Raw genomic sequence first — 9,675 nt, 5'->3', positions numbered from 1 at the left:
CTTTCAGAATGCATTGCGCAATGTGTGCCTTCAGTTTAGCTATATTCGTAACTAAAGTACTGAACACAACATCTTTCAGATTACACCACAGCTAGAAGTCTCGTGGATTAACATCAGGTGATGTGGATGACAAGGCTGTAGGGAAATGATGGTTGATAACTCTAGCATTTACAAAGAGGCCTCTGGAGCATCTTCTTCACTGTCTGTACAATTTGCAGAGCAGTGCCATTTTGCATAAAAATGATCATGTCTGCACATCGATGCTGTTAAAGGGTTGGAATGACATTGCCACACAGAAGACTCTTATAGTATTTACCAGTGATGGTGCAAGTGGCAGGACTCATCTCCTATTTTTTAAAAAAAAAAAAAAAAAAAAAAAGGAAATCCCCCAGACATCCAACTCCTGAACACTGGTGATTTTGTATGGATAGCAGTGCAGGTGTTTTGTGGGATTTTATACACTGCTCACAGGCATGTCTACCGTTCGAGCAGCTCCCCTTGCAACTCATGTTTGTTCACCACTGCTCAACCCCCTTTGCAATGCTGTGGCCACATCTTTGACAGATGTTGGATCAACCAGTTTCCTGCCTCTGTGACATTGCGCTTCAAAAGAACATGTCTTCTCAAGTTTTGTAATCATTTTCTCAAGACCCTTAGCAGTTACTGTATTATTGCCTTTTTTCATAGCCTGGAGTGTCTGGAACTTCTGCAGGGCTACTGGCGCAAAGTCATTATTCTTGTAAAAGAGCTTTACCGGCAATGCATTGTCCTTCATGGAGACAGTCATTTTGGTCATCTTGGATGCAAACTGAGAGGAACAGCCATGTGCCACATCACTGCTGATGTACGTATTATGATTCTTACAGTGCCATCTATTGGTCAATTTTTTTCCCCCATGATGATTTCACATCTTCAGTAACATTGCTGCTCATATTTTATGCTGCAGGTTTTGAAACTGGAACATTAATTATGGACATTCTATATAGTTTGCATTATCTGTCTGAACTAAATATATATGGCTGACAATATTGCATATTAAAGTTAATGAAGATTGTAGCAAACACTCAGCATGCAAAATAAATAGAAAAGCTCAGCGATACTGACGCAACACAGATAAAACTTATTTGGGTTAACATAAAGAAAAGTGTGTTTTCCTAACAAAACATCAACATACAACAATAAAGTTTGTAAAACTCTTCAATATTCTTGAAACACTCAAAGTTCTATAGATATGCCTGAATTTATCATACATAATTAAAATTACTAAATATCAAACATTACTTTAAAAAGTCAATTCATCTGTGGGATGGTGATGAATTGAGTGATTTGTATTCTTCTGGACAAGTTTAAATTACGACAATAAATTTCTGATCGTGGATGAAAGAAAAGAAATCATTGTAAAGCAAACTGTTGAGAAATACCATTCATTTACTAGGTACTGCTATTGAAATTTTGTGTCCACACAACGACAAAATTCAAATGTCCTTAAAACATATTTACACAGTTTAGTTTATACAGTTTGTTTTTTCATACAGTTAAATACAATTTAATTCATAAATTAACCTTCACAAACATCTAGCAATATATATAAGGCAAATCCTGTTCACAGACAACGATTTTTGGAACATACGAAAAATAAATGAAAGGCAACCACTAACCTATAGCAGACTGATGCATGTTGCATAGAAACATCTCCTAAAAAACCTGTATTCACACAGCAACAAAACTCAAATGTGAATACTGTTTTTTTGTTACTCGTTTTTAGGCACTATTCAGCAGCTTGCTATAGGTGAGTGGTTGCCTTTCCTTTCTTTTACATGTTTTTTCCATCCAGGAATTCCATTATTATCATAGTTTTGAAACATCATTTAGAGAAAGTTTTTGGTTGTTATAAATTATACTTTAATTGAAACACTCAATTTTCATCATTTGATCCTATCAAAGATTTTGTACTGTAATAGTGGCAGCAGTAATTTTCGTGAAATGCTTGTTGCTAGATCAGAGTTTTAACATTTTTAATATTACAACCTGGTACAGGTACTTGAGTTTATTACAAGAATGTAAAATATAGGTCAAAATCAGCGATTGTGTCACTCAAAACATTCCACAAGAAATTTTTCCATTGTGTGATAGAGATGTGGCTGAACTCCAGACAGTGTGTTATCTTCATCTGGGTAGATCTGCAAAAAACCATTCATTAGAATATAACTTAAAAAAACATGATATTTTAAAACAAAATAAATGAAACATTGAAATTGTATGAACGTTTAACAGAAAGCGAGTGTCTATAGACCTGAAACAGAATGAAAAGATAATTATGTGGAAGCATTTACTGGAACAGGTAAAACAAATATTAAATAACTTATAAATGTTGAAACTTTTATCATATCATGGGATCAGCCTCTGGATTTCTGTGTCATGGGAGAATCTTCATTTAAGTGTCAGGATGTCTTTTATGAAAATCTTTGTCTTGAATGTAGCCATGTATGGAAGTGAAGTGTGGATCATGAATAGGTCAGGCAATAAGAGGTAAAAAGCTTTTGAGGTATGATGCAACAGAAGAATGCTGAACATTACACATGTTGCATCATGGCTCTGCCTGATCAGGCAGAAGAGTCTAACTCACCAGACAGATGTGATGCCAGCATGACAAGAAACCTTAGTGGTACATATTCTTGCAACAGAGGTCATATTCAAACTCTGCTGACATTGTGGAATCACCACCTAGGCCTTCTGAAAAGTGAAGTTACAACATCGACACGGCACACCAGTACTGCAGTGCAACTCATAGCAGGAGAACTGGCCACTGAGATGGTGGTGTCGTGATTATCTAATGGCTATACCCCACACATCGTGTCTGCTGGAGGGAAAGTGCTGCCATTTCAAAAATAGCAGTGGACCGAGCTCACATAAATACTGCCCATTTTAGACAAACAGTATCAGTTAAAACTGGGAACCAGTTACAAGAAGTCTGTGCTGGTCAACATCCCCAACTGTATCATTGAGCTGTTGCCTTTAGACACTGTCTTCGTTAGCTGCAAGTCTGCCATCTGCACGTAAGCCCGAATGCTGTTGAAATGATGCCTTCCTGCAAGCAGGCTATCTGCTGGGCAACTTCCAGTCTCTGTGGGATGCTTATATTGAGGGGTTCATGGTTCAAGCTTGGAACACTTTGCCACACAACCACCATTGCCACGTGCAGTCAAACTTTGCTGCTGTTTGTCGCCTTGTGTCAGAAAACTTTGCTACTGTTCAGTGCACTGTGTGGTCACACTCTTTGGCTGCCAATACTGACCCTGCCATCCCATGTCAGTGCCCATAGTTCGACTCTGTCCACCTTGGCATGTCCTGAACTGAATCGTGCATCTACACAGCTAATGCAACCGACATTGCAGACTCTGGCATCAGGTCCTGGAAACTTTCAAAGCCCACTGAAAGGCATAGATCTTGATCTTGGTAGATAGGCAATGCTGCTACAGCTGTAAACACTAGCATTTTTGTGGTACAGTGTGGCCGCTAACACACCCACATCAGTGGCCACGTGCTCACAGCACCACTTTAAAGCTCATGGTTTCACTTTCAGTTATGTATTCGCCATAACACACAATTGTTTCTAGGTTTCTGTTTCGTTAAGTCTTGATTTCTCTCTTGGATTACTCACAGCACTCATATGTAGTATCGTCTCTACTGTCCATTTACCTTTTTGTTGTCTTCTGTCCATACTCAGTAATCTACCATTGACAGACTTAGGTTGGTCGGACAGCCTCAGTAAGTGTCTTGAGACATTCCTGATCTTTTGTCAAATCCTGATCACAATAACTGGCAACGAAGCAAATGGTTAACAGCATACTATGAACACTAAATTTGTGAAACTCTTGTAACAACAACAGCAACAGCTGCTACTGCTGCAGAAATTGCAACAGCAGCAGCAAAATGAGTTACTCATGTGGGAAAAAGAAGTTGGCTCTTCTCAAATCCAGTTGCCCTTACATTCAATGATATGTGCACTTTGCTTTTGGTTTATTCACAAGTATTCCATGTGGTAACACTGTGACTCAAATTTCATCAGTACCTCAAGCAACCTGGCCAGACGTATCACTCTTGGGTAACTGGTTTACAAGGGTTGAGTCATCACTGCGATTTTACTTGTGTGAACCCAGCATGCAAAACCTAATATGCAGACCCTTCAATTTGTGGGTGTAGTGCTCCAGTTGTCTCCCAAACCAGAAGTATGCACGTCAGCCATTAAGCTAGACAACCTGTCATTAGAAGAATTTCTGATGATCCCTCTCTCTTTCAAAATCATGGCAGCAGCTAATGAGTGCTTCATGGATCAGTCACCAGTAGCAGTGCTCCAGATGTTGCATTGCAACCCAGGAATATGAAATGCTCATAAACCACTTCCCATATGGCGGCATCATGGTTCATTACTTTCAGATGTGTCGGTTGTCTCTGAGCCACCAGTCAATCTCTGTCAACTTGGGCTGCAAGGTTTCCTGTCATGCCCAGACTGCTTCACAGCATACATGTACAGACTACCTGGATCGCTGGTGCATTGCACCCATTGTGGAAAAGATGGGAATCTCCAAACAGTGTGCCATAATCCATCAGGGCAATTGGACCTGGCCCCTTGAACATGTCTGGGAACAGTGCGTGAACTTACAGCAGTAAAAGGCAGCCTGTGTGGCTGCCTAGTAGGATAAGGATATCATGTAGAAGACTGTGGAAAGTAAATCAAAATACTAGAACTAGTCACAATCAAACTGCAGTAGCTCATTACAAACATTACAGTAAGGTGCTTAAAAATGTTATTTGGAAGGCAAGGAGTATGTGGTAGGCAAATAGAACAGCTAATTCACAGGATAAAATTAAAACCATGTGGTCAGCTGTGAAGGAAGTGTCTGGTCAACAGCACAAGGTCAAAGTTATGAAGTCAGTACGTAGTAAAAATGTTTCTATTTCTGATAATTCAGGTTTATGTACAGTATTTAACAGTCACTTTCTGAACATAGTTGGCAAATTAAATAAAACTTAGTTTCTACAGGGAATCATCTCTCTCTCTCTCTTGGAAAATGCCTTTCCGAGACTGATATCTGAAATACTCCTCTGTGGTACTGACAAGGGTGAGCTGCTTTGTAACAAGGAAGAAAGGGATCATGCAGACAATTTTAAACCTATCAATGTTTGCTGAGTTATTGAAAATGCTGTGTATGTAAGGATAAAGTGATCATTTCATTTCACATAATTTGCTGTCAGATGGACAATTTGATTTTAGAAGTGATTTAATGACTGAAAATGCTATATTCTCCTCTCTGTGAGGTACTGGATGAATTAAACAAAAGAGTTCGAATGTTAGGCATCTTTCTTGATTTAATGAAGGTGTATGATTGTGTTGATCACAAGCTATTGCTGCAGAAGTTGGACCATTGTTGAATACGGGGAGTAACAACTGGTCCACCTCTTAATTTAAGAACAGACAGCAAAAGGTCGTTCTCCACGTTAATAAGAATGGTTAGGAATATGGGTTCTGGGTGGGGCATGGTTAAATGGGCAGTACCCCAGGGATCAGTGCTGGGGTCACTCCTGTTCCGTATTTATATAAATGATATGCCTTCAAGTATTACAAGTGATTCTAAAATATTTCTGTTTGATGGTGACACCTAGCTTGATAGTAAAGGATGTTGTGTGCAACATTGACACTGTTTCAAATAGTGTAGCTCAAGACATAAGTTTATGGTGTGTAGAAAATAAACTAACACTAAATCACAGTAAGACTTAGTTTTTACAATTTCTAAGCCACAATTCAACAAAACCTGACATTTTAATTACACAGAATGTAAATAGATTAGCGAAACTGAACAGTTCAAATTTCTAGGTGTTCAGACAGATAGTAAACAGTCATGAAAGACCATGTTCAGGATTTTGTACAAAGATTATTAGAACAGCATCTGAAATAAGCAATAGTTTCACATGAAAATTAGTCTACTTTGTTTATTTTCATTCACTTATGATGTATGGTATTATATTTTGGGATAACTCTTCCCATTCTCAAAGGGTATTTTTGGCTCAGAAGTAAATGGTGTGGGCAGTAAGTAACGTAAATTTGCAAACCTCATTCAACCCCTGTTCATTCTGACATTGGCCTCTCAATGTATATGTTCTTTACTGTTGCTTTTTATGATCAATATCAGCTTATTCTCAAGAATTAGCAGCTTTCACTTAGTTAATACTAGGCAGAAATCCATTCTGCATTTGGACTGCTCTTCCATGACTCTTGAGCAGAAAGGCATGCAGTATTCTGCTACATGTATTTTCAATAAGTAACCACAAGAATTCAAAAATATATCAGTGATCCATGCCCTTTCAAATCCAAACTGAAGAGTTTTCTCATGGGTCACTTCTTCTCTTCTGTCAAGGGCTTCCTTGAAAAATTAAGCTGTGACCTGTATTATATTGTTGATCGCATTTGCATAAACTTACAGCTTGATGTATTTATAGGATTCATAAAGATTTGATTTTATCTGTTTTTATTTTTCTGCTGTAATTTCATGTGCTGACATGTTCCATGACCATGGAGATTTGGTCCTCAGTTTGGTCCTATGGAAGTAGACAAAACAAAATTTTTAAAAATATAAACTAACTACAGGTAATAGTTCCCCCAAGTTATCCTTTCCCTCAAAAGTTGTTTATAAATCTCAGAATTGTGAACACAAACGTGCATTTCCAGGTAGACACAGAAGCTACTATTCCTTCATAAACCTCCAAATGTATGCTTGTATGGGTTCCAAAAAATTAACTTCACCCTCTTGCACGTTGGTAGTCTATTCCACTCCTGGTCTATTCATAATTGCTGCAGCCTACAAGTGGATGACACAGCTGATACCCTTCTTTGATGTCAGTAGTCACTCAGCTGGAAACACTTTGTCTGAATGCCTCCTCATTGTTTCACTTCTCCATCGCTGATGAGATTCAGGAACTCCATGACCTTTATGCCACTTTGGCTTCTCTTTGAAACAGGCCTGGGGTGCACCTCTGATTTCCAGGCTCATATCTTCTTGCACCTAATGCAGTGTCTTGTTTCTGCTAGCACAGCTCATTCCGATCTCCCTATGGATGGCCATCAAACAGGAACTCGATCACCTCCACAAAACTGGGCTGATTGACCAGTTAAAATGATTTCTTGGACCATGCCTCTGGTTGTGGTAAAGAAATCCAGTGACTCACATTGGTTATGTTGAGATTTTAAATCAATAATCAGTGCCCAGACAAGTCAAAACTTACCGTATACCACTTCAGGAAGACCTCCTCAAGAAACTTGTCAGAAGAGAATAAATATTTTTCTGCAGTTTACTTGTTAGAAGAGAATAAATATTTTTCCGCAATTTATTTCACCACTGCATATTTGCGTATGCCGCTGGATGATGAGACACAAAGTAGTGTGGTTATAAACACTCCCTTTGCCTTATACAAATACCAGCATTTGCCTTTTGGGGTCTCATCTGCTCCAGCAATTTTCCAGAGATATCTGGAACAGTTAACGATGTCCATATCCACTTGCACTGACTATCATGATGACTTAATTATCATGGCTGCTATACACCAGGACTACCTGTGAAACATTGTAGATCTTCACTACATTACGTGACTCTTTCACTTAGCCACATGCCAGTTTCTCCAGGTGGAATACCTTGGTAACTTACAGGAGTTGCAAGCTTTTTTAGAAAAAGGTGAATTTTTATTCTAAATTTCTCTGACAGTGGTCCCTTATGCATCCACTAAATGAGCTGTGGAAGAAAGGCATTCAGATGAGGTGGATGGCTGCGTATGAGTGCACTTTCACACAGTTGAAGTGTATGCTGTACTGGGTTCCCTGTCTTATGCCGTTTTCACTGTCATGTCCACTGGTTCTAGCTACAGATACCTCACCATGTGGGATTGATGCAGTGCTGTGCTCTGCATCAGTCCTGTCCAGCCCAATCTTTTGCCCTCTGGCCCACTCCTCAACATCCATGGGACCATATTCCTTTGGACTTTATGGCCCCTTTTCTGGGCTCTTTGTGGTTAACAGTCGTGGATACTTACTCTAATTACCCATGTGTCGGCATGGTGTCCACCATACAGACACAATTAATGCATTCATCCAGATTCTAGCCATTGCTGTGCTTCTCTGAACCATTGCCTCCAATGGCACAAAATACCTTTTTAGTTCACCATTTCACTCATCCTCCAGTGATGAACCACAATGCATTGTGCGAATGATGTTGAAGGTGCTGAGAACCACTATCACCACAGTAGCACTAACAATGTTCCTGACTGTACAGGGCCACTCCCAACCAAAACTGTAGCTTGACAGATCTCCTCTATCTCCTGGCCCCAGAGCCCAGAGAACCCTGGGTCTGACATGCTAGGCAATATCCTCTGGGCTCAGCAGTGTGGGCACACTCTTAAGGGACAAACAACACATGGATACTGGCAACAGAGATTGCCGCACCCATCGCCATACATTTGTTGAGAGACCAAAGGATTTGTAGTGCTGTCATACTAACCAACTCTGTCTGCATCAACTGACTGCAATAGTGCCAGATCTAGAAAACCCACCCTTGCCAGTCCCACAACCACATCAGTATATTTTGCACTCCAGGACAGCAGCAATTTGTGTGGGTGTGGAGGTGGTGGTCCCAAGCAGTCTCCACAACCAAGGCCACTAATCCCCATGTTGCCACATCCCAGCATGAAGCTGGACACTCCTGATTCCTCATACCAGATGGCGAACTTAAGTGTTGGGACACCAACCATTTCACTTTCTGAAGCATCATTCAGGGCACTTCCGACTCTATGCAACAATTTAGAGGGGATGAGCCTTGTGTCTGGCTTTGGGAATTAAATTGTGTAGATTCTTTCCAAAGGAACTGGTGCAGCATTCACATTAATTGATTTAGAGAATCTGCAGAAAACTTTAATTTCAGTGGCCAGATAGAGATTGAAATGCCCACGTCAGAATATGAGTCCAGTGCTGTAATGAATGTGCTGTCTTACTTATAAGGAGTGAGAAGCAACCTGTCACGCCAGGACTCCCTTGAGTGCGATGAACTGCTCTTGTGGTGCCCAGTAGAATTACGTTTTACAGAGGGAAGTCAGCATCAGCAAGAAGCCGATACACCTTTTTGGCAAGGAGGTTTATTCGAGCAAAATAATGCTTATTCAGAAAGGTGATGAAGTGAAAAAAGCTAGTCAGTGTCTCTGATGGGTGAAGTTGGGCAGTTCTACAGCTCTAGCTTGGTTCCTTGAGGAGCTGGCTACACAAGAAAAGCACAAAAAATAAAGTAATCACTTCCCAATGATGACACCCAGCTGCTACAGCTGTTGCCCCTTCTGGGGAGAGGGTACTAGTGTTGGAGAAGCACTGGCCAGCAGATTCTCATAAATATCAACCTAAATCAGACCCTCATTTGCAGATGCTCGCTGACGTATTGAGTTGTGTAAGTGATGCCGAACACTGCCATCTCCATGAGGTACTGAGTGAGGTGGAGAACACTGCTGTACTAGGTGAAGTGTCTAGTCACCTACCAGGGGCTTCATCTCCAGTAGCAGCAGGCAACTGCCTGAGCTGGGGATCATATGCAGTTGCCTTGGTGCTTTCACACCACTGGGTCTCCTTTTGGGTGACTATTACAT

At 40.3% G+C, this 9,675-nt stretch overlaps 1 protein-coding gene across 2 annotated transcripts in view; it reads right to left on the bottom strand.

Annotated features, from left to right (window-relative positions):
• Positions 1-1,408: 1,408 nt before the first annotated feature.
• The window catches only part of LOC124615475 (venom dipeptidyl peptidase 4-like), a 193,087-nt gene continuing 184,820 nt past the window's right edge, over positions 1,409-9,675 (bottom strand). For both annotated transcript variants that reach the window (XM_047143395.1, XM_047143396.1), the window contains exon 17: positions 1,409-2,180. In XM_047143395.1, the coding sequence (XP_046999351.1) occupies positions 2,091-2,180 (90 nt within the window). In that variant the 3' untranslated portion in view covers positions 1,409-2,090. The remainder of the gene's footprint in view (positions 2,181-9,675) is intronic.

This window comes from Schistocerca americana, chromosome 5 (genome assembly GCF_021461395.2).
Source record: "Schistocerca americana isolate TAMUIC-IGC-003095 chromosome 5, iqSchAmer2.1, whole genome shotgun sequence".
In the NCBI taxonomy this organism is placed as follows: domain Eukaryota; kingdom Metazoa; phylum Arthropoda; class Insecta; order Orthoptera; family Acrididae; genus Schistocerca; species Schistocerca americana.
The sequence above is the reverse complement of the archived record's forward strand: the minus strand, read 5'-3'. Positions and strand labels throughout refer to the sequence as shown.